Source organism: Tachyglossus aculeatus, chromosome 11, assembly GCF_015852505.1.
Source record: "Tachyglossus aculeatus isolate mTacAcu1 chromosome 11, mTacAcu1.pri, whole genome shotgun sequence".
NCBI classification, from domain to species: domain Eukaryota; kingdom Metazoa; phylum Chordata; class Mammalia; order Monotremata; family Tachyglossidae; genus Tachyglossus; species Tachyglossus aculeatus.
Genome location: NC_052076.1, coordinates 67,371,720 through 67,397,476, shown reverse-complemented (window position 1 = coordinate 67,397,476; position 25,757 = coordinate 67,371,720). Strand labels below are relative to the sequence as shown.

At 44.5% G+C, this 25,757-nt stretch overlaps 1 protein-coding gene across 2 annotated transcripts in view; it reads left to right on the top strand.

Moving 5' to 3' along the window:
* The window catches only part of ZBTB44 (zinc finger and BTB domain containing 44), a 71,455-nt gene that overhangs the window by 33,951 nt on the left and 11,747 nt on the right, over nucleotides 1–25,757 (top strand). For both annotated transcript variants that reach the window (XM_038754643.1, XM_038754644.1), the window contains exons 2-4: nucleotides 6,939–8,012; nucleotides 14,512–14,596; nucleotides 21,336–21,499. In XM_038754643.1, the coding sequence (XP_038610571.1) occupies nucleotides 6,995–8,012; nucleotides 14,512–14,596; nucleotides 21,336–21,499 (1,267 nt within the window). In that variant the 5' untranslated portion in view covers nucleotides 6,939–6,994. The remainder of the gene's footprint in view (nucleotides 1–6,938; nucleotides 8,013–14,511; nucleotides 14,597–21,335; nucleotides 21,500–25,757) is intronic.

The following is a 25,757-nucleotide window of genomic DNA, read 5'->3' as shown; positions in this document are numbered from 1 at the left end:
GAGGGGGTGGATTTTGAGAGGAGGTAAGAGATCTCTTGAGATACTGTGGGAAAGATGGGAGCGTCAAAGAAGGGGCAAGACGAGGGAGGGTCTGGAGTGGAGCAGGTGAGATTATAGGGAGATCATGCCCGATAGTTTTATTTTTATCAATATAGTACATGGCCACGGTAAGCAGCATGGGAGTGGGAGTCAGGACCTGGGTTCTAATCCTGGCTCCACCACTTGTATGAGAAGCAGCGTGGCTTAGTGGAAAGAGCACGGGCTTAAAAGTCAGAGGTTCTCACCCCGGCTCCGCCACTTGTCAGCTGTGTGACTTTGGGCAAGTCATTTAACTTCTTTGTGCCTCAGTTACTTCATCTGAAAATAGAGATTAAGACTGTGAGCCCCATGTGGAGCAACCTGTTAACCTTGTCTCTCCCCCAGCGTTTAGAACAGTGCCTGGCACAAAGTAAGCGCTTAACAAATACCAGTATTGTTATTACTGTCTGATGTGTGGCCTTGGGCAAGTCACTTCACTTTTATGCCTCAGTTCCCTCATCTGTAAAATGGGGATTAAGGCTGTGAGCCCCATGTGGGACAGGGGCTGTGTCCAACCTAATTGTCTTGTATCTCCCCCAGCGCTTAGTACAGTGCCTGGCACATAGTAAGCGCTTAACAAATACCATAAAAAAAATGGCCAGGTAAGAGATGGATGACATGTGGTTTTAGGAGGGAGTTAAAGATCCCAAACAGCTGGTAAGGGAGATGGGAGTCTTTTAGACTGTAAGCCCACTGTTGGGTAGGGACTGTCTCTATATGTTGCCAACTTGTACTTCCCAAGCGCTTAGTACAGTGCTCTGCACACAGTAAGCACTCAATAAATACGATTGATTGATTGATTGATGGAAGGGGGCAGAGTTAAAACAGGGGAGGGTGGATTTCTGATGCACAGGATCAGCCTGGTGTCTGGATTTCCATGGGTAATGCTCCACAGCTTGAGCCCCAGAGCAAAGGAAGTGTGTTATGGAGGCCATCCAGGGCTGCGGGTCGGTGGTACAAGATTGGTGGAGGGATAGGGGAGTGAGTGAGTTAGGTTCAGTGGAGAAGACAATTTCAAAGGTTATTCTTGAGAAGTAGAGGCATGATTTCCCATTCCAAAATTCTATAGTCTTTCCTCCAACAGGCTTTGTTTTTCTAAGTGAACACCAATCCAACACTTAACTGTAGTTGCCGTCTCTAAAATGAAATCGTCCTTTTGCTCTTTTTTTGGCCTCCCTTCCCCCCAGCTCATGACAATGTTAAATTTTAGTGAGTTGTCAGGATTGCAGACTCTATCCAACATGCAATTAGGTGTTAATGATGTGCTAAAGAATGGAAGACTATATGGACATCAGTTTAGATATTCTCCCCAGGCGCATAAGGGATTTATAATCTAAAGGGAGTCAAGGGTGATAGAGGTAATGAGGGTGAGGGGGAAATTTGTTAACTAAAAATATTACGACCAAAAATAATAGTTCATTTGTGACTGGTGTGGTCCTCAGTTTCCTGAGGTTTCTGCTTACCTCTGCCCTATTGGGGGAATAGGTCTTAGCTTTAGCAAAGGAACCTCTGGGCTTTATGGTGTTTTCCCCCTCTGCAAAACACACACACATTAGCAGACACCACTAACATAAAATTTTTCCTCTGCTCTTTGCTTTTGGTTTCATGCCAGCAGTTGTTTCAGTATCCTGGCACTCACATACTTCTGAAGAAGATCTCCCCCACTATGTTTTCTTGTTTATTCCTTATGGGTGTCAGACCTGCCTCTTAGAGGAAATAATCATTTATCCTTTCCAGAAAACCTCTCAACTCCGTTTGTCATCTGGATTAATTAGCCTCACACAGCAGCTGGGTGACTCAAGTCTCCCATTATTACTATCGGCCCTAGGTTTTCAGCCTCCTTGCTCTCTAACTTTTTCTGATCATTTTTCTCTTCCGTATAAAGTGGTCTGTAGAGCAGTTCTGCAGTGATATTTTCACTTGAGGTGGCATTTTATATCTAAAGGAATTCCACAGTGGTAATCTGATCTGATAAATGTATTTTATTATTACTGGTTTTGTGGTCCATGACATACAGTTCCTGATTTTTGAGGACCGATACATTCTTGCACTGGGCATACATAATTGAAACTTGACCTGGGACTTTTTTTATATACATAGAATTATTTGTAACTTGCATTTGCTCTTCTTCCCTCTATGGTTGCCATCTTCATCAGCTGACTTGCTGACAGGTCCTTCTCTGCGTTAAAACACATTTCTCCCTCCTTCCCCCTCCCCAGCCTTCTGTGGACTCCACTTTACCATCCAATTATTGCCCCACCTCCCGCCTCTCATTCCCGTTCAGACATCTCAATTGGATCATCATTTAAACATGCTGTCTCTGCTTCCTCTCCTTGAACTCCCTGGAACCCTCTTACAGTCAGGTTTCTGCGCTCTTCACACTACTGAAACTGCCCTCTCCAAGATAACCAGTGACCTCCTTGCCAAATCTAACATACTCTATTTGGAATTGCTCCTCCTCATCTTTCAACACTGTAGAGCATTCCCTTCTCCCAGAAACACTATCTAACATTCAATTTTCTGACAATTCTCTCCCAGTTCTCTTCTTACCTTTCTAATGATCCTTCTCAGTCTCTTTCACTGGTTCTTCATGTGCTTTCCTTTCTGTAACTGTGGGTGTCCGTCAAGCCTCCATTCTGAGTCCCTTCTCTTTTTCATTTAAAACTCACTTTCTTGGGAACCCCATCCACTCGCATTGCTTTAAGCAGTGTCACCTAATATTGGGAGTCAGGAAACCTGGGTTGTAATCCTGGCTCCACCCCTTGACTGCTGGGTGACTTTGGGCAAGTCATTTCATTTCTGTGCCTCAGTTTCTTTATTTGCAAAATACCTGTTCTCCCTCCCTTTTAGACTGGGAGCTCCATGTGGAGCAGGGACTGTGTTCAAACGGATTGTCTTGAATCTACCCCAGTGTTTAGCGCAGTGTTTGGCTTATTTATGTATCATGTTACATGTAAGTGCTTACTATGTGAAAGCACTAGCCCTTAGTACAGTGCCTAGCGCATAGTAAGCTCTTAATTACCATTATTATTGTTATTATTACTACTAGACCTTGGGGTAGATATAAAATAATCAGATTGGACACAGTCCCTGTCCCCCAGGGGTCTCGCAGCTTATGTGGAAGGTAGTAGGATGTAGTCCTCATTTTACAACTGAGGAATCTGAAGCTCAGAGGATAATAATGATAATTAGAAAATTGTATTTAAATGCTTACTATGCGCCATGCCCTGTACTAAGCACCGGGGTATTCATTCATTCAATCAATTGTATTTATTGAATGATTACTGTGTGCAGAGCACTGTACTAAGTGCTTGGGAGAGTACAATACAAAAATAAGCAGACACATTCCCGGCCCACAACAAGTTTACAATCTAGAGGAGGTGGGGAGGAAGACATTAATATAAGTAAATAAATTATTGATATGTGCCTAAGTGCTGTGTGGCTGGGAGGGGGGAAGACAAAGGGAGCAAGTCAGGGCAACGCAGAAGGGAGTGGGAGAAGAGGAAGGGCAGAGGGGGGCTTAGGGAAGGTCTCTTGGAGATGTACCTTCAAAAAGGCTTTGAAGGCGGGCACGGGAGAGTAATTGTCAGTTGAATTTGAGGATGGAGGTCATTCCAGGCCAGAGGTAGGACACGGGTGAGTGGTTGGCAGCACAATAGATGGAATAAAGGCACAGTGAGGAGGTTAGCCTTAAAAGAGTGAAGTGTGTGGGCTGGGTTGTAGTAGGAGAGTGGTGAGGTAGAGGAGGGTCAAGTTGACAGTTGAATGGTTTGAGCCAGTGGTGAGGAGTTTTTGTTTGATGTGGAGGTGGATGGGCAACCACCGGAGTACTTTTGAGGAGTGGTGAAACCTGTCCTGAACTTTTCTGTAGAAAAATGATCTGGCCAGCAGAGTGAAGATGGAAGTGAAGTGGGGAGAGACAGGAGACCGGGAGGTGAGCAAGGAGGCTGGTACAGTAATCCAGGCTGGGTAGGATAAGTGATTGTATTACCGTGGTTGCAGTGAGTGATTGTATTAACGTGGAGACTGTGAGCCTGGTGTTGGACAGGGACTGTCTCTGTATGTTGCCGACTTGTACTTCCCAAGCCCTTAGTACAGTGCTCTGCGCACAGTAAGCGCTCAATAAATAGGAATGAATGAATGGAGAGGAAAGCGTGGATTTTAGCAATGTTTTGACAGTGGGACCGACAGGATTTAGTGATGGATTGAATATGTGGGTTGAGTGAGAGAGAGGAGTCAAGAATAAGTCCAAGGTCATGGAATTGTTTGACAGGAAGGATGATGGTGCTGTCTGCGGTGATGGGGAAAGTCAGAATTTGGTTGGGAAGGTAAGTTATCCTGGGTAGAGCCATACGTCAGGTCCCACATGGGCCTCACAGTCTATGTAGGAGGCAGAACAGGTATTGAATCCCAATTTTGTAAGTGAGAGAACTGAGGCACAGAGAAGTGAAGTGACTTACCCAAAGTCACACAGCAGAGAAGTGGTGGAACCAGGATTAGAACCCAGGTCCTCTAATTCCAGGCCCATGCTCTTTCCACTATACCACACTACTTTCCCATATAGTTGAGCACTTCATAAATGCCACAATTATTATTACCACCACCATTTCCGAGCAGCTTGGCCTAATGGGTAGAGCATGGACCTGAGTGTCAGAAGGACACGTGTTATCATCGAATCGTGGCTCTGCCACTTGCGTGCTGTGTGACCTTGGACAAGTCAGTTAACTTCTCTGTGCCTGTTACCTCATTTGTCAAATGGGAATTAAGGCTGTGAGCCCCATGTGGGACATACTGTATCCAACCTGATTAGCTTATATCTACCCCAGCACTTAGAACAGTGCCCAGCACATAGTAAACGCTTAACAAATACCATAAAAAAAGACTCCCAAATGGAGATCACTGTTCCTAACTCTCTCTCCTCTGCAATCTCTCATTCCACCTGTCTTCAGAACATTTCTACCTGAAAGGCTCACCGCCTCCTCAAATTCAACGTACCCAAAACAGAAATTCTGTTTTCTCATATTCCCTCCTAAATCCTCTCCTCCTCCAACTTTTTCATCACTGTTGATAATACTGCTATTGTCCCTGTCCCTCAAGTCGATAACCATCCCCGACTTCTCCCTCTCTTTTAACCCCCATATTCAATCTGTCATCAAATACTGTCACCAAGAGCATTTGGTAACAGAGTGAATATGGGGGCATATGAGGGCATATGCACATATACCCCCCACATTTCCAGACTCCATGTCCCTTCCTTTTATCCAAATAGCTACTACACTGGTCCAAGAAGTCATCACATCCCAGCCGGACAACTGACTGCATCAGGCTTCTAGCTGTTCTCCCAGCCTCCAGGCTCTTCCCACTCCAGTCCACACTTCACTTTGCTTCCCAGATCAACTGGGGACAGGAGTGGTGAATAAAGGGAGCGAGTCACGGCTACGCAGAAGGGAGTGGAAGAAGAGGAAAAGAGGGCTTGGTTAGAGAATGCTTCTTGGAAGAGATGTGTCTTCAGTAAGGCTTCGAATAGAGGGGGAGAGTAAGCGTTCTTGGCTATTTTTATCCGTTTTGGTGAGACACAGTGGATTGAAGGGAGTTACAGACTTACCACTTCTCCCTCCTTCTTACAGACTGGGAGCCCCATTTGTGTGGTATCTTATTATTTCGTATATACCCCAACATTTACTACGGTGCTTGGCCCATAGTTAAGCGTCTACAGTGATTACAAGGAGTGGTTCAACTTCTTGTAACCTAAGATGACTTCTTCCAGTTCTCCCATAAAGTTCCTTTTCTTAAATTTCTGATTAAGCTATTATTATTGTGGCTTTTTGCATATTTGGAACTTTAAAAATTCCTTCTTTTTTTTAAAAAAAAGTTGACTGTTGTACTGGGAAACTGTTTTTACTTTCTATCTTTCTAATAGTAGTAGTAATAATTCTGGTATTTAAGTGCTTGCTGTGTGCCAGTAGGGCTTTGAAGATGGGGAGAGGAACGATTTCCAGGCAGGAGGGAGGGAGGGAGCCAAGAGGTCAGTGGTGATGCAATGCACAGTGAGTAAGTTGGTGTTAGAAGTGAAGTGAGCAGCTGGATTGTAGTGTGAGAGAAATGAAGATAAGTAGGGAAAAGGGAATTGATTTGAGTGCCCTAAACCTGATGGTGAGGAGTTTCTCTTAGATGCGGAGCTGGTTGGGCACCTGTTGGAGGCTTTTGTAGAGTGGAAAGAGATACATGGAACAGTGTTATAGAAAAGCAGTATGGGCAACAGAGGGAAATCTGCCGGAGAAGGGGGAGGTTGGAGGAGTCGAAACCGGATCAGTCAGTCAATCAGTGGTATTTATTGAGTGCTTACTATGTGCAGAGCACTGTACTAAGCACTTGGGAGAGTGCAGTTCAAAAGAATGAGCAGACCTGTTCCCTGCCCATAACGAGTTTATGTACTAGAGGATGTGACCACTGCTTGGACTGGTGGAGAGGAAGGAAGGGGCAGATTCTGGAGATGTTCTGAAGACAGAACTCCAGGATCTGGTGGCTGACTGAATATGTGGATTGCAGGGGAGAGATAAGTCAAGAGTGATGCCGAGGTTGAAGACTTGTGAGAAAGGGAGGATTTGGGGGTATCTGTCAACATGGATGGAAGAGTTGTGTGTGAGGGGTCGGGGGAGAAAGTTTGGAGGGGATATTAGGAGCTTCCTTCCCTACTGTTTCACATATGCACTTGAGCCCCTCAAATTTCCTTTCGTTACGAAGAAAGTTTCTGAGAGTTCACACTCCCTGAGATGCACATGTCTCATTTCCCTACGTTAGAAGAAAAGCCCATCATTTTAAAAATAGTAACCAAATGTTTTTATTTATATATCTTTTAGGTCATTGCGGAACGCCTTGCATCCCTGAAGAGCTTTAGTTGAAGAGCGAGGAAAAGATGGGTGTGAAAACATTTACTCATAGTTCCCCTTCCCACAGCCAGGAAATGCTTGGAAAGCTAAATATGCTTCGCAGCGATGGACACTTCTGTGATATCACCATCCGTGTCCAGGACAAAATCTTCCGGGCACACAAAGTGGTTCTGGCAGCGTGTAGCGATTTCTTTCGCACCAAACTTGTTGGCCAAGCAGAGGATGACAGCAAGAGTGTGTTGGATTTGCACCACGTCACAGTGACTGGCTTCATCCCCCTCCTCGAGTATGCTTACACAGCAACACTGTCAATTAACACAGAAAATATTATCGACGTGCTGGCCGCAGCCAGCTATATGCAAATGTTCAGCGTCGCCAGCACCTGCTCGGAGTTCATGAAATCAAGCATCTTATGGAATACTCCCAACAACCAGCAAGAAAAGGGACTAGAGACAGGACAAGAAAACAGTGCTAACTGCAATTTTACCTCTCGAGATGGCAGCCTCTCTCCCGTTTCTTCAGAATGCAGTGTGGTAGAAAGGACCATCCCCGTTTGCCGAGAGTCCCGTAGAAAGCGTAAAAGCTACATTGTTATGTCTCCGGAGAGTCCCCTCAAGTGTAGCACCCAGACAAACTCCCCCCAAGTGCTGAATTCCTCAGCTCCCTACTCCGAGTCAAGAAATCAACCAGTCGACTCCTCCTTATCCTTTCCCTGGACTTTTCCGTTCGGAATCGATCGGAGGCTTCAGTCGGAGAAGGTGAAGCAGGCCGAAAACCCCAGGACTTTAGAACTCCCAGGTCCTTCTGAGGCAGCCAGAAGAATGGCTGACTATGTGGCTTGCGAGAGCACCAAGGCTAACTTGCCGTTGGTGACCGAAGAAGACGTGCGGGTCAAAGTGGAAAGGTTAAGTGACGAAGAAGTTCACGAGGAAGTTTCGCAGCCCGTCAGTGCGTCTCAGAGTTCCTTGAGCGATCAGCAGACGGTCCCCGGGAGTGAGCAAGTTCAGGAAGATCTTCTGATTAGCCCTCAGTCATCCTCTATAGGTATTGTCTCCTTTTCGTTTCAATCCGGAAGGGTAATTACCGCCACGGAGAGCATCCCATTCTTTTCTACACCGGGAGGAACTTACTTTTTCTTCTGAAATATCCTAACTGGGTCACACTGGAAAACATGGTTGGAGGAAGGAAATGTATTGGGAGAGCAAATGGGGGAGCTTTTTCTGAAGTCACAGGGATTCATCTTTTGCCAAATCTGTGCGTTATCCTTTTTATTTGTGTTATCCTCTGTCTGCCCCAGTGCTTAGTACAGCACTTGGCATATAAGAAATGCTTAAATACCACAATGATTAATATTAGCATTAGTCGCAATAGGGAAAGAAAGGAAAAGAGGTATAAAGCATGAAATTTAACATGGAGAATCATTTTAGAATGATCCAGTCCAGCTCCTCCAATAGAAGTGCTTTCATTTTTAAAATCCCTCCTTTACTTTGGTCATTGTATTTTTTTTCCTTATGTTTTGAATATGCATATAGTAATAATAACAATAGTATTTGTTGAGCACTTACTCTGAGCCAACCACTGAACTCAGCACTGGGGTAGATGCAAGTTAATCGGGTTGGACGCAGTCATGTCCTACATGGATCTTCTAGTCTAAGTAAGAGGGAAAACATCTGTTGAGCCTCCATTTTAGAGATGAGGAAACCGAGGCACTAAGAAATTGGTTGGCTTTTCAAGGTCACACAGCAGCCGCTTGGCAGAGCGGGGCTTAAATCCCCAACCCACGATCTTTACCCTCAACTGTGCTGCTTTCTCATCCTCCTGAACATGGGAATTTGATACGTGGTAGTTACTCAAGGATTCGAAAAGCCCAGCGTTGAACAACAGGATTTGTCCAGGCGGAACGGTTATTGCCAGAAGGGAGAGGTCCGTTAAACAAAAAGAAAAAAGTAGCTTTCTAGAAAAACACATAGAAGTATTGCATTCAAGAGTATTTTACCTTTCAACGTTGAATGGTTTAATTTGTAAATCCTTAAACTCCTGGATTCAGAAACTTGTGAGGTTGCTTTGGAACCCTCCACCGTAGCTAGCAGAGTATTTTATTAATAACAATCCTGAATTGTTCTCATGCTTGGGGAAATTCTTTAATAATCTGCTGTCACTGCCACACTCCCTACCAGTCGATTATTTAAAAAAAAAATCATTTTTATGAAGCACTCCTTCCTTCCCTCGGGTCTTTTCTTTGAATGACAGGAGTTGGTGATTCTGTGGTTGTCTCTGAAGGTATTAAAAGCCTAATAAAGTGCCTGAGAAACAGTGCAACCTCAGGCACCTACCCCCGCAGGTCTGAGAGGGTCCCATGGGGTAAAAGGAGAAGGTGTAAATTAGACTCTGTGTATTTCTCTCTGTTGATCTTATGCTCACATCTTCTCATCCTGGTCCTGACCTCCCTATTTTGTGATTATTCCTCCCCCCCTCGTCTCCCTCTCCATCCCCCCATCTTACCTCCTTCCCTTCCCCACAGCACCTGTGTATATGTATATATATATATTTGTACATATTTATTACTCTATTTATTTATTTATTTATTTTACTTGTACATATCTATCCTATTTATTTTATTTTGTTAGTATGTTTGGTTTTGTTCTCTGTCTCCCCCTTTTAGACTGTGAGCCCACTGTTGGGTAGGGACTGTCTCTATATGTTGCCAATTTGTACTTCCCAAGCGCTTAGTACAGTGCTCTGCACAAAGTAAGCGCTCAATAAATATGATTGATAGATTGATAACTTTCTAAAGGATTGCACAGTTATGTAGACAACAGTGACCACTCTTCTCCACTGCTCTTTAATGCCCTATCAATGCTCTACAGCTATGGACCAAGAAGCAGCATGGCGCAGTGTAAAGAGCATGGGCTTTGGAGTCAGACGTCATGGGTTCAAATCCTGGCTCTGCCAACTGTCAGCTGTGTGACTTTGGGCAAGTCACTTAACTTCTCTGGCCTCAGTTACCTCATCTATAACATGGGGATGAAGACTGTGAGCCCCCCGTGGGACAACCTGATCACCTTGTAACCTCCCCAGCGCTTAGAACAGTGCTCTGCACATAGTAAGCGCTTAACAAATATTAATAATTAATTAATTAATAATTAATTTATTATTAATTAATAAATAATTAACAAATATTATTTATTATTTATCACCACCCTCTCCTTGAAGGCACTTCCAGCCACTTCAGACTCCCTAACTCTGCTTGTCCACCTTTCCCCGTGCCGACTCTCTTAACAGCTGCCACCTTAAGCTTTCTCTTTTGTTGTCTCTCTATATCCAACCCTTCTTGGGCCTAATAATAATCATCTTTTTTATGGTATTAGTTAAGCGCTTACTATGTGCCAGGCACGGTACTGAGCACTGGGGTGGATACGAGCAAATCAGGTTGGACACAGTCCCTGTCCCACGTGGGGCTCATAGTCTTAATCCCCATTTTACAGATGAGGTAACTGAGGCCCAGAGAAGTGAAGTGACTTGCCAAGGTCACACAGCAAACAAGTGGCAGAGCTGGGATTAGAACCCATGAGTTTCTGACTCCATTCATTCAATCGTATTTATTGAGCACTTACTGTATGCAGAGCACTGTACTTACCTTGTATCTACCCCAGTGCTTAGAACAGTGCTTTGCACATAGTAAGCACTTAATAAATGCCATTATTATTATTATTATTATTATTACTAAGCACTTGGGAAGTACAAGTTGGCAACATATAGGGACAGTCCCTACCCAACAACAGCCTCACAGTCTAGAAGACTCACAGTCTAGAAGGCATATGCTCTATCCACTGCACCATGCTGCATCACAGTCATAATAATAATAATTGTGGTGTTTAAGTACGCACTATCAATCATTCATATCTGTTGAGCACTATGTGCAGAGCAATGTAATAATAATAATAATAATGGCATTTATTAAGCGCTTACTATGTGCAAAGCACTGTTCTAAGCGCTGGGGAGGTTACAAGGTGATCAGGTTGTCCCATATGGGGCTCACAATCTTTATCCCCATTTTACAGATGAGGTAACTGAGGCCCAGAGAAGTGAAGTGACTTGCCCAAAGCCACACAGCTGACAAGTGGCGGAGCCGGGATTTGAACCCCTGACCTCTGACTCCAAAGCCCGTGCTCTTTGATGATGGTGATGGTATTTGTTAAGCGCTCACTATGTGCAAAGCACTGTTCTAAGCGCTGGGGGGGATACAAGGTGATCAAGGTGTCCCACGTGGGGCTCACAGTCTTCATCCCCATTTTACAGATAGGGGAACTGAGGCTCTGAGAATTTGAATGACTTGCCCAAGGTCACACAGCAGACGTGGTGGAGTCGGAATTCGAACCCATGACCTCTGACTCCAAAGCCCGTGCTCTTTCCACTGAGCCACGCTGCTCTGCTCTTTGTAGGCTTCAATCATGCTTCCTTTTCTGCCTGCATCTTTCCCAGCTGAAAGGGTACCAATCTTCGTACCTGTTTTGATCATGTTCATTCCTCTGAGTATCATCTCTTAAAGTTCCGATTCCTACAAAAATTATCCCCAATTACGGTAAAAACTTTCATTTCCAAAAATATAGCTGTTCTTACTTCTGAGACATTTGTGCTTTCCCAGTAGATCTTTATTTTTATGTTTGATAATGTGTTTCTCAGCAAGTACCAATGTGAAAAGAAGGGAAATGAGGAAATACTGTAAATGAGGAAGGGGAAAAAAATTGTACCCAGTAAACAGGTTGTTTTATCCATAAAGCACTTAACCCTTAAATTCTGCAAGTGACAATATTGTTAGTAGCTTTTTCAAAGCCTTTTATCTTTTAGTCATTTTATTGACAAGTAATACCATGAATGTAGCCATATGTCACTTAAAAACCCCCCACAAACTTGGATATCCACATTCCCCTGCTGGCATTGCTCATGTGCATTTCTGGAAATTGACTTTTCACTATAATGCCAAATATGGTGCGATATTTTCCCCTTTCCCCACTACCACTCTCTTATTCTCACTCTCTCCGAACAGCTCCCTCTGTTCAACCACACAAAATGCACTTGCACCGTTGGCTTTGTAATTGAAATATATAGGTAAAATTTGTGCATCTCTTCATCCTTTTACTTGTTCATTCATACCGAGCCCTGAACCAAGCACAATATCGCAGAGTTGGTAGACACATTCCCTACGCACAGATGGCACTTATTATTTTTGTTGTGTATGCGTCAGTGGAATTTATGGAGTTCCTACTGAGTACAAAGACTGCAAGAGAACGTTTAACAAGTAGCAAACTGGTTTCATTTCCTTTTTTTCCCCAGTGCACTGTATTGTGCACGTGCTAATTAATGAAACAGGCAAAGGCAGGCTATCGAAGAAGGAAAGGAAATGGGTAATCCACATACTGAGAAAACAGACCCTCAATGATGAGTGGACTCTGTGAAACTACTTGATCTAGTGGAAGGAGCATGGGCTGGTGAATCAGGGGACGTGGGTTCTAATCCCTGCTCTGCCAGTTTACCTGCTGGTTGAGCTTGGGCAGATGCTTCACTTCTCTTTGCCTCCGTTTCCTCATCTGTAAAATGGGGATGCAATACCTGTTCTCCCTCCTACTTAGGGAGCCCAATGTGGGACAGGGACTAGGTCTGAACTGATTGTCTTGCATCTACCTCCAAGCTTAGTACATTGCTTGACACATAATAAGCACTTAAATACGGTGCTCTGCACACAGTAAGTGCTCAATAAATACGATTGAGTGAACTTAAATACCGCAATTACTATTATTATCGTTAGTTTTAGAATCGGCAAGTGACCCCTCAACACTTCTTATATTGGGAATGGTGGGGCCCGGAGGATGGGGCTCTGATGAAACAGCGGTTGAACTGTCTGTATCGTACTATCTGGTTTGCCAGGAGATGTCCCTGCAACTTTTTCTGAATTTCGAAAACAAATCACAAGCTAAACCGAGCCCCAAATGTGGTATTCTAAATAACTAGCTCAAAGATATCCGGCCGCTAGCACATCCCAATGTCTAATATTAGAGCCCTGAGTAATTTGGCCTTCTCAATCCAGAGAAATAAAGTGGGCCTGGTGGACTTCACAGAAACTGTTGGGGCATAGTACTTCGTGTACTCATTATAAAGCCTGTCTGTTAAACTCAGACTTATTTTTAAATTTGTTTTTTAAGGAGAATCGCTTTTCTTCAGATCATCAAAAATGTCCCAGAATTCATCCAAAGTCTACAAATAGTTATTGGACTTGACCTTAATTTAATTTGTTTGCCTAGTTATGACCTATTCATGTGGAACTTCAGAATCTTAGGTAAAGCTCCATTTCTTAGGTACACTTGATTTGTCTTTGCTAGGAATTCATTTGGCAGGGTTGATTTGTGTTTGTTAAGGAATTGTGTGAAGCTGGGCAAGAGTGTTAGGTGACTTTTAAATAAACTAATCTTGTTTTAATCCAAAAGGGGCTATGCCAACTCTGGAGCTGCAGCGTTGCCTAGGCATCTGAAAGTAGTGCCCATGCGGTGTCATGTAAAGTTGAAACCTTCTTTTGATTTTCTAAATAAAATTCAGTACAACCAGGCTTCTTTATTGTTCATCCAGAGCTCCTTCTTCAGTTTCACTGTTGGTATTTGATGTTCAGTTCCAGGCAACAGTTGATTTTAATTTTTCTGTCTAGTGATTTTAACCTCCTCTTCTGCCCCTTTCCTGACATTTGAAGTAGATTTTCAAGCATGTCATCACTTGTCTATAAGGGATTCATTTACTGTTCCTGCTGAGATACATTTTCTTCCTGTTGTACATATCTCCTGTTTTTCAGTGCAGCCCTCAAGTCGTAGATTTTTCTGAGTTAGGCTTTAAAAACTCATCTAAATCCTTCCATCATTAAATGCAGTAAACAGGCATTGGAAGAGGAGAATCATCCCAAATCACTATCTAAAAATAGTATTTAATAAGTGCTCACCAGCAAATGTCACTGAGCTAGAAACTGCATAAAGCAAATTTCAAAAACTGTATTTCAGTCGACAGGGTAAAGCAGCAGCACTTTGGAAAGCACGCTAAAAGAGGTTTTCCAGGAGGTTGGTGTTAAATGCTGTAGGCAAGCCTAGTACATATCAAATATAGAACATATATCTTGAAGATGGTGGTACGTATAAACTTTTGGTTTAATATTGATGCGTAGATTCTTTTAAATGCATTGGATTATTCATGATCTCTGTATAACGTAAGACTGAAAAAGTTTCCCTAAATTATTTTTGCAATAGCAACTCCTATTCAGTCACGTGGCTTTGTTAAGCATCATATGTTTCTAACCTTAATGGCTCTCTATTATTAATAACCTGGATTTATTTAGGATATCTTGGTGGTTGGAAAAAATACATTTTGGGCTAACATTTTGAACTTCGAAAAATAAGTCTGCTGATAATGTACCTGAACAGTAAGCAGTTCTGGGAATGGTTTACCTGTAAGAGACTGACTGAGTTTATTCTAATTAGGCATTATCTTTTCTTTCTTTCTTAAATAGGCTCAATAGATGAAGGGGTCACTGAGGGATTACCTACACTTCAAAGTACCTCTGGCACTAATGCTCATGCAGATGATGATGATCGGTATGTACCAACACAGTGTGAAACCCTTCTCCTCCTCTGAGGGCTGAACTATAATTAGCACCAACTTCAATTTGGACAGTTTAGCTGCTCAACACTCACACATGTGTATATACACCTCTCTTTGGGGGAACAAAGTACAGTTTGGTTGATTTTTATGGACTTCGTGTGAGTGTTCTGTGTTGAATTTGATGGGAAGAAGTTTTATGATGTGACACCATTTCAGAGAAAAATTATTTGTTAAAATCGTAGCTTGCGAAGTGTGTGTAGTCTGCTGTCCCCCTCCATTCCCATTTATAGGACTGAAAAGGGACATGAAAGAGAACCAGGCCAGAGGAGGAGGGCAGAGGGGTCCTGAGAAGCATGGTGGTCTCAAAGCTGGCGATGAAGAGGGAAGGGGAGGAAGGGAAAGGATATGGTTTGCCTCCCTTGCTCTCATTGATCCTACTAGTGGACCTCCCATGGCTCTCTCATGGGTCTTTGTGGTTTCCCCTCACCCTTTCCCCCCCCATCCCCTGGAACCCTCCCTAAGTTTGAACCTTCCTGCGACTCCTCCTCACCTCACTCCTGGAATGAGAGAAGGGACAAAGAGGAAGGAGGTACAACTGATGCCAAGGCTGGAGAGAGGGGTGGAATTAGAACTGACAGAGTATTGGACCGGGAATAAGAGCAGGAGTGGTCCAGCAGCCACCCATTGCTTTTTGATGAGCTGCAGCAACAGTTCCAATGTAATTCTAATCAATCACACACATGAGCTTGGCTTATATTCACCAAAAAAACAGAAAAATCCAAGTCCTTCAGGTGCCTGAATGCCCTCAGTCCTGCCGTTTCTAACTAGTGGACCTTGCAGTATCATCATCTGCATTATTACAACTAGCCAAGTCCAATGATTTTACAAATCAATCAGTGGTATTGAGCACTTACTGTGTGCAGAGCACTGTATTAAGCACTTGGGAGAGTGCAGTACAACAGAATTAGCAGACACGTTCCCTGCCCAATATGAATTTTCAAATTTACAGATAGGTTAGTCTTGCATTTTAAATACTTCTGAGCTCTAAAAGTATTTAAGAACCCCGCCTTTTCTTATATCTTAAACTTCCTGTTGTAAGTGGAAGTGTGACAAAATGGTGTCCCAGAGACTGTCATTTTGGCAAATGCCAGAATGGTAGTCATGAAGTCCAAAAAGCTTTTCGAGTCTGCCTGGTTTGAATCCAGTCCTCAACGTGGTGGTCGTAGCTGGCCCATCAGACGTATGCCAACAAACTTCTCAATCTTGGATTGAGTCAGCCCTAGAATTGTGAGTTGCTGCCAAAGGAGTTCTGGTCCCAGGCTGTCCCTAGTCCAAGGAGCCATCAGGAAGTTGAATCAATCAATCAATCATATTTATTGAGTGCTTACTATGTGCAGAGCACTGTACTAAGCGCTTGGGAAGTACAAATTGGCAACATATAGAGACAGTCCCTACCCAACAGTGGGCTCACAGTCTAAAAGGGGGAGACAGAGAACAAAACCAAACATACTAACAAAGTAAAATAAATAGAATAGATATGTACAAGTAAAATAAATAAATAAATAAATAGAGTAATAAATATGTACAAACATATATACACATATACAGGTGCTGTGGGGAAGGGAAGGAGGTAAGATGGGGGGATGGAGAGAGGAACGAGGGGGAGAGGAAGGAAGGGGCTCAGTCTGGGAAGGCCTCCTGGAGGAGGTGAGCTCTCAGCAAGGACTTGAAGGGAGGAAGAGAGCTAGCTTGGCGGATGGGCAGAGGGAGGGCATTCCAGGCCCGGAGGATGACGTGGGCCGGGAGTCGATGGCGGGACAGGCGAGAACGAGGTACGGTGAGGAGATTAGCGGCGGAGGAGCGGAGGGTGCGGGCTGGGCTGTAGAAGGAGAGAAGGGAGGTGAGGTAGGAGGGGGCGAGGTGATGGACAGCCTTGAAGCCCAGGGTGAGGAGTCTCTGCCTGATGCGCAGATTGAATCAGATCTGGGCTCACTCCAGTGAGTCTCCAAAGGTGAGCAAGGTCACGGTGGACAATCATGATGCTATCTGCTCCAGGCACTTTTAGAGCATGGCTTTGCCAAGCTTCAAAGATGTCCTTGCTTGGAGATTCAGTCTCCATGCCCTAGAGGTCCAGCAGCAACTGCCTGTTTATGTGCATCTCTTCTCTCCCCCTCCCTCTTCCCCACTTTCATTTAGGGGAAGCAGCGTGGCTCAGTGGAAAGAGCCTGGGCTTTGGAGTCAGGGGTCATGGGTTCAAATCCCGGCTCCACCACTTGTCAGCTGTGTGACTTTGGGCAAGTCACTTCACTTCTCTGGGCCTCAGTTACCTCGTCTGTAAAATGGGGATTAAGACTGTGAGCCCCACGTGGGACAACCTGATCACCTAGTATCCTCTCCAGCGCTTAGAACAGTGCTGTGCACATAGTAAGTGCTTAATAAATTCCATCATTTAGAGCTGTGCCCAGGCCAGAACTCTGAGGTTCGCTAAGTCTGTCAGGCTAGCCTGAGCGGCATAGAAAACCAGTGGCCACCTCACCTGAAACTCGGTTGCTGGCAGAGCAGGGCCGACACCGTAGAACGGACCCGGCTCCTGCGAACGGCCGAACTGCTCAGGTGCAGGCTCAGCTCACAGCACAGAGGGTGGTCCTGCAGGCTGGTTTGGCCAGGGGATGAGGGTTACTGGCAGCAGGAGCAGGAGAGCCGTTTCCTCCTTAGATTGTGGGCATACTCTCTCGAGGCATTTTCCCATTAGGTTTGTCTTCAGCGGATGATTTCTTAGGAAGAAGAGACGAGTGACTCAACCTTTTGGAGATTTTGAGGCCCCACCCGGGCCAAACTGCCTTGCAGGCTAGGCCACGCAGTCTCCCAACCATCTGGATTGCCTGTTCTCTCTCAGACCACCCTGCTGAAGGGATCTCACACTTCTCTAAATGGTGTAGTCTGTGAACAGTGCTTCTCCTTTAGCCCTCCTCTGCGAAGGAGAGGCTTGCTCTACCAAACCGCACATCAAAAGAAAACCTTTTGCCAGGAACCGTACCCTAATTATTTAGAGCAGGCAGAGCTGTCTGAATTTCTAGCCTCAAAACCTTGGATTGTAGCTCAGCTAAATGAACCAAAGCTAGTGTTTCCACGGGATAGGATCAATGGAAATTGCCAGCCCAGTCCCAAAGCATGGAAACCTCACCGCTAAACTGCTTCCAGACAAAAATGGAGCAAATTACAATAACTTCGGAGGTGTTTTTGATGTCATCAACATTTGTTAAATGCCTGCAGTGTGCTTTAGCAAAGCACTGTAGGAAGCATAGGGGTGTTCAAATGGAAACCAGACACAATTCCTGGCCTACAGAGGGCTTAATAGGCTTAAATGGGGAGAGATGCAAAAGAATGTAATCAGAACCTCCCCCCACCCAAAAAAAAAAACAACAAAAAAGTTGAAACTTAAAACAACTCAAAAGTGCCATTAGTAACATTATCTAAGTATTTACCCCAGGGCAGTCTATAGGCATTTCAGGCATAATCATGGTGGGTGGGAAATTGCCCCAACCTTCCCAAGAGAAGCAGCGTGGCTTAGTGTAAAGAGTACAGGCTTGGGAGTCAGAGGTCGTGGGTTCTAATACCGGCTCTGCCATTGATCAGCTCTGTGACTTTGGGCAAGTCACTTAACTTCCCTGTGCCTCAGTTACCTCATCTGTAAAATGGGGATTAAGATTGTGAGCTCTATCTGGGACAATCTGATTACCTTGTATCTACCCCAGCACTTAGAATAGTGCCTGGGACATAGTAAGTGCTTAACAAATACCATTATTATTATTATCCTGAATGTGGTTCAGGTGGACTGTGCCCCCACAGGGGGTGGGGCTTCCCTCTGATGATAGCGAGGACCACCTTTCCCTCTCCCTTTCTGTCTCGCTCTCCTTCCCCCTCCCCCAAGGACCCCAGAACCCCAATTTAGGTCCCATTTTCTCTCCATTACTAGCTCTCAGCCACAAAATGGTAATCCAAACCTACGCAGCAGAGTTATGGTGTGGTGTCAGTATCCCATGATGTGGTTCAGAATTAGCCAGGCATTTCAGACAAATATGAGGTTTGCTGTCCACACACACTGGAAATTAGTCCCTAGGCCAGCTCTAAATTTCTAACACATGATCTGTAGAAGTAAAGTCACTTTTAGACAATAAAATGTTTGAATTCAGAGTATTTAGAATGCCAGTGGTGGCCAAACTGTGGCTCGCAAGCCCCAGCCCCTGGCCCAGCTGTATCTGGCTTGTTGCCACCGCTCACTACCCTCCCGTCACCCCATCCCCACTCTCTTCACGCTGTCCAAATTCAAGGAATTTTTTTTGGCTCTGCAGACCTCAGCCGAATTATACTTTTGATTTACTGCTCTTCAGTTTGTGAGACTTGGCCGCCCTAAGCTATGCCACCTTTGATTTGAGCCTGGCTTTCTAAGAAGAATTCCCACTCGGGCTAAAAGCCGCAGTCATTGTGCGCAGTGACCACATTTCACTTGCCCTCTGGAGAACTCAACATGTCCTTCCAATATTTTTGACCAGTTGGTGGGGGTAAAATAAGCTTTTAAATATCTTGATCTTCTGTAGGGAATTTTACTCCAGTTTAAAGCGCTGCACATGCGGGGCACCAGTGTAATGAGGTGACATCACAAGGTGGGCTGGATTAAGGCAGGGCCAAATATAAAAAGGGGGGGAGGGGCTCAGAGGACAAAAACCCAGGGCCCCTGTCCCCCTCCACTTATTCCCGCCTACACCTGGAGCAGCTGTCTCCCCACAGCTTGGAAGCACAACTCTTCCATTCAGGCCACACAAGGACTTCAGGACCGGGCTGATCCCTCCTCTTAAACGCAAGATCTCCCTCCTCCCCCTTCTACTTGCCTCTGTCCCCTTCTGTCTCCTGCCACCCTAGCCAGAAGCTGTCCGATCTCATCCTTCCTGGAACGCACCCCTACTTTCACCCCAACTTCTGCCCAGAGCATCCCCCAGCTAGAGCTCAAAGGCAAGCAGTGGTGATGGCAGAGAGGAAGAGAGCCAGAAACACTCTCACCCTTCCTCAACACCCTCCTTTCTCCCCAGAAACAGCATGATGTCTGGGTTTGGGGTTGGAGTTGGGAGGCGGCAATTTGGGCCCTGAGTGGCTGGAGAGGGAATGGGGTCAGACTGAACCAGACCACGCCAGAGAGGTGCACTACACTCCCTTCCAGCCCTGGCTGTGCTGCTTCTTTTTTTTTTTTTTGGTATTAAGTGATGATTAGTGTTTGCCAAGCACTGTTCTAAGTGCTGGGGTAGACGCAAGGCTGTCCCACCTGGGGCTCACGGTCTTAATACCCATTTTTTACAGATGAGGTAACTGAGGCACAGAGAAGTTAAGTGGCTTGCCTAAGGTCACACAGCAGACAAGTGGAGGAGCCGGGATTAGAACCACGACCTCTGTCTCCCAAGCCCGTGCTCTTTCCACTAAGCCACGCTGCTCCTCACAAGCCCCCCGGCATGCAGGCCCCTCAACTCCCTGCCGTGCCGGACTCTCTGAAGCCACATCCCGGGTTGGAACTTGGCAATTCCCCTTGTGGGTTGGTTTGAAATTGGGCCTAGCCATGGTGGAGAGGTGCTGGGACTCCAGATAATGTACCCCTTTCGGCAATAATTTTTTTTGCCGGAATCTTGCTCGGGTGAGTTATGCTATTCTTTCATCCCTGAGGATGGGAAATTCTTGCTGGCTTCAACACGATGGAAGGGTCAGATCACTTAGGGCAAGTCAGTTGCAGCTCCAGAATTAATGGATTGCCCAGTGGCATCGTGACCAGTGAGGATTGGGAGAGAAGGCTTAAAAAACTGAAAAACTTCAGTGGGTTTGAAGAAATGCAGCTAGCTTTCAGTGGGTTTCAACTAACTTTTACTAATAAAACAGCACAAGTGCTGTGAATTCAGGCATTCTACAGATTGAGAATTTATTTGTATGAACTTTGATGGAGAAACCTAAAGTGAGCCACACTTGGGATGTGGCATTACCAGGGAGAGTGTCTGAGCAAAAAAATGGTTCCAAAAAGTGGAAAGAAGCTGTTGAACCATCAAGGGCAATGTGGGGGAGAACTCTTGGATTTGCCCTCGGCCTCTTAAGATTTCCTACTCTGCTTAAAAGTCCTGGTTTTGAAAGTTGTGTCCTTGTTTACACTCTTCCATAATATGTAGTGGTTGGATGGAGGCCCAAATTTCACAATTATGTTTTATAATCTTGTGTAGAAAGTGTGAAATTTTGTAATGGGATGAGCGAAAGCTAATTCTCCGTAAAATATTATTTTCAAACTTACTACACGTGAAATCTACAATGGGTAATTAGGATCCAACCCAGAGATTGAGTAGATGAGAAGACATGTAGACTATGAAATGCAACTATATATTCTGTCATGGGATTTTGTGTCCAGCAATTATAAAACATTTCAGTGTAATGAATGCTAATGTGCCGCTGAGAAATCTTTGGGCTCAGGGAAGCTCTTTGTCTAAATTAAGTGACTACCATATGTCAAAACATTTCTTGTGGTATATTAGTCATGTCAAGGCTAACAAGATTCTGGGCATTGTGAATTTGCAGTACAGATTGTTCAGTACTACAAGTGGAGGATTTTATTCTCTACCAATTATTAAACATGTATTTGAAAGGCATTTAGCATTTGTCTTAACCATCATGTAAGTGAAAGTTTGGATCCTTTTTTTTTTCTTTTAGATTGGAAAATGTTCAGTACCCCTACCAGCTCTACATTGCTCCTTCTACCAGCAGCACAGAAAGACCAAGCCCAAATGGTCCAGATAGGCCTTTCCAATGTCCAACTTGTGGGGTCCGATTCACCCGCATTCAGAACCTCAAACAGCACATGCTCATCCACTCAGGTAATGTCAGTTTCTCTGTGGTATTTGTGGGTAATTTAGAGAGCACATAGATTTCATTTGATAAATGATCGCTCTTAGATTTTATATCCAGTAGAGGTTTCTGAACTTTGGGAAAAAAGCCCTTCATATAAATCATCCTCAGTCGATGGAAGTAGTTCGGCCTCTAAAGGTATTGTAATTTTATTTGGAACATTAACCAGCGTATTCAGGGCATAAAGACTTTGAATCCTACTGTAATTTTTCATCTGTAGGGCCCTTTTACTGACTAGCTTTGTGGTTCCCACATTAATTTTCTTAGGGCAAAGGGGAAGATTCTAAATAAACCAGGAGCATGATGACCTCCCAAAATCAGCCTTTCTAATCTGAAAAAAATACCGGAGGCTGGTATAAGAAGACGTGGATTCTAGTCCGTGCCGAGTTAAAGACTGTACCTGTCCTTGGTAACTACCGTAGCACAGAGTATGCAGATACACCGTCATTATCAGGAGCACCAGTCGCTGCATAAAAAGAGCATTGTACCAGGCACATCAGAGGCCAAAAACACCATCTGTGCTCCTTAGAAGCTTGCAGTTAACAGGGAGAAAAACAGGCAGATGATGTGCACTAAAGGAGTAAGCTCACAGATTCAAATTATACAAACAAAACTAAGCAATTAAATAGATAAGACCTCTGTTTGTAAAGGTGGCTGATAGAATGGAACGATCAGGAAAGAGGAGGATGTGGCTATTTAGGAGGTATGGGAGGGAGGGATTCAGTATGGCAAAAGTGATATGGAATTGAGTTCTGTGCAGAAGGAAAGGCATGACTAGGTGATTGGTGTTGGGAAAGGCTCAGGTAACAGGAGAAAAAAGAATGGATAAGAGGGAGGCAGCTGGCAGAAAACTTCAAAGCCAAGACTGACAGCCAATTTTAAGGTGAAGTTTAATGATGTTAATTGAGGTGATCAGTGCAAGAAAGTCGTTCTAAAACCCAAATCACCAACATACCTGGAAAGAAGGTGCTTTGTGAACCTAAAGTATTATTTTCAGTAGTACAGTATCGACCTAGAGTATTTTTTGAGCACCTACTGTATGCCGCAGGATAGAGAGAACATCGATTCCTTTGAAATGTGGTGTTGGAGAAGACCTTTGCGAACACCGTGGACTGCCCGAAAAACAAACAAATGGATATTAGAGCAAATTAAATTAATATGGTCTTTGGAAGGCCAAATAACTCGACTTAGATGAGCGTGTTTTAGACACATAATCAGGAGGACTAATTCTCTGGAGAAAACACCAATGCTAGGAAAAGTCCAGGGAAAACGTGAAAGAGGCAGACTGGCAGCTAGAAGGATAGAGACCATAACAGTGATAACGGAAGAACCATTAGAAAGGTTGCGGATTATGGCAGAGGACAGGACGTTCTGAAGAAAGTATATCCCTGCGGTCGCTATGAATCGGAAACAACTCGATGGCCCTTAATAATTAACTGTATGCCGAGTGTCATACGAAGCTCTTGGGAGAGTGCAATAGAGTTAGTAGACAGTCTCCACCCTAACTCCATCGATGTTGTTATGGATTTAGGGGTGTAGCAATGGGGCCTGATAAAATTGGTGGTCCCTTCGGTGGTGTTCCCAAGCTTCAGAGATACCACTTGTTCATTTCCAGATCTCTGGCCCAGTGGGAATCCCGGAGAGAAGCAGCATGGCCTAGTAGATAGAGCATGGGCTGGAGAATCAGAAGGACTTGGGTTCTAATCCCAGCTCCTCCACTTGCCTGTTGTGTGACCTTGGGCAAGTCACTTAACTTCTCTGCTCTTCGGTTACCTCATCTGTAAAAAATGGTGTTTAAAACTGTGAACCCCGTGTGGGACGCGGACTTTGTCTAACCTGATTAGCTTGTATCTATCTACCCCAGTCCTTAGTACGGTGCCTGGTACATGGTAAGCTCTTAACAAATACCAAAACCAACAGCACAAGAGAAGCCTGCTGCTCCTCCCCGTGTCCTCCCCCTGTCTCATGTAGGTTCCCCCTCCATGGCCCCTGTTTCTTCTGTCTCTGCTGCTGTGGAAACCGGGGGGAACCCCAGAGCTCTGATGACATGAGCACCTCCCAGGGCGCTCCCCACACCATTTGTCATAGTTCCCCTCCCGCCTAGGAAGGTATCTTGAGTAGGGGAGAGTCCCAGGGGGTGCCCAAGGTCCTGTTTTCATTGTGCAACAGTCAAGTTTCACACATAGGGGAGCCACCATTTCTCCTCAAACCCACGTCATAAAACACTGACTACAATGAGCTAATAAAATGTTTTTTTTTATTTTAGAAAAAAAGTGGCCATCAAAACTGGGATGCACGGAATCCCCAAATCATATGTAATTGAAAAGTCCAGTGACCTCCCCTGTTATCAATTTTTTCATAGACTAGCCAATAAGTATCAAAAGGGGTTGGCTTTTCACCCCCATGCTCTTTTCCCCTGCTCACTTTCTGGGGATGTACTTTGGAGTGATGAAATAAGCAAAAGAAAGGCAGGGGGATTAAAGGGGGCGGGAGGAAAGAGGCCTGGGTAATCAGACTCTGAAAATTTGAATGAACTGAAGAACACAAAACATCCAAATGGACAGTTAATGGTTTGAAGTAAATTTTGGAGCTTCATGAAAGAATTTACTTTTACTTATATGAACACATTTCTTTTTGAGTCTCTCAGAAAAACTGTTCTGGGTCATTGGGAAGTCACAAATGTCACAAAATGTTCTGTTCCCCTGTCGATGTACAGAAGAGCATTCACGTTGCTGCAGTAAAGTGAGAGTCAGTCAGATCCCACTGTCAAAAAATGGCATAAACAAGGAGCTACCGTTGTTATGTCTTTCTTAGATGCATTCTTAGAGGTGGGTGATGGAGTTGATGAGAACAAGCCGATGAGGTCTGGCCCATTCACTGCAGCAGGAGGAATTCCAAAGTGGACATCCCAACCCATCCCATCCCAACAGTATTCCAAAGCTCCTCTAAGACAATCACATGCCAGAAGCTGAACTGTCACTTCGACTTTGTCTAGTGCCTCTCTTTCCTCATTTCTCCTAACAAAAGTGGGATAGCAAACCATCCAGCATTTTCCATTAAGGCGTAGATATTGGAATATATAGTACAGGTGTAACCCGTGATACACCCGGGTTATGTCCCTTGAAAATGTCGTTGTATAGTGGGTTCTATTTTTCCAGTGATCTAACATGTTATACATTAGGATCCATTTTTCAACTTCTCGGGAAGTTAATTTTGAAATTCCTTTACCCATGGTTGCAAAAGTAGAAGCTCGTCTGCCGTGACTGTGGCTTTGGATTTTCAACTTCAGTGAAGAATTTATCCTTCTTATGAGAGTACCTGGTAACAGGCTAACTCCTGAAAACCTCTGTTCACCTTAGACCCTAACAGAGAGACGAGTTCTGCTTCAGTCGTATTTAGCAGTTCATCTGCTTTCTTGAAAACTGATGCAAGACTTTTAATCTCAAGATTTTAGCTGCTGGTGCCAAACCACAACTTTTTCTGCATCTGTTTGGGCATCTTGTAGCAATAAAGCCCGGTAAAGTCCTCGCTGGCCAAAGGTTCATTTGATGGAGATGCAAACAGAGCCCGGGCTTTGGAGTCAGAGGTCATGGGTTCAAATCCTGGCCTTGCCACTTGTCAGCTGTGTGACTTTGAGCAAGTCACGTAACTTCTCTGGGCCTCAGTTCCCTCATCTGTAAAATGGGGGTGAAGACTGTGAGCCCCCCATGGGACAACCTGATCACCTTGTAACCTCCCCAGCGCTTAGAACAGTGCATTGCACATAGTAAGCGCTTAATAAATGCCATCATTATTATTATCATTATTAAATACAGACTGAGCCCCCCTCCTTCCTCTCCCCCCCATCCCCCTGCCTTAACTCCTTCCCCCCCCACAGCACCTATATATATGTGTATGTTTGTACATATTTATTACTCCATTTATTTTACTTGTACATATTTATTCTATTTATTTTATTTTGTTAATATGTTTGGTTGACTGTCTCCCCCTTCTAGACTGTGAGCCTGCTGTTGGGTAGGGACTGTCTCTATATGTTGCCAACTTGTACTTCCCAAGCAGTTAGTCCAGTGCTCTGCACACAGTAAGCGCTCAATAAATGCGATTGAATGAATGAAATAACTCAGCGATATCTGCAACCACTCCTTTAAGTGGTTCCTCTAAGCTGATTTCTCAGTTCCGATAACTTCTTTCATTGTCTGCTCAGGGGGTCTGTTTCTTCCTCGCTTT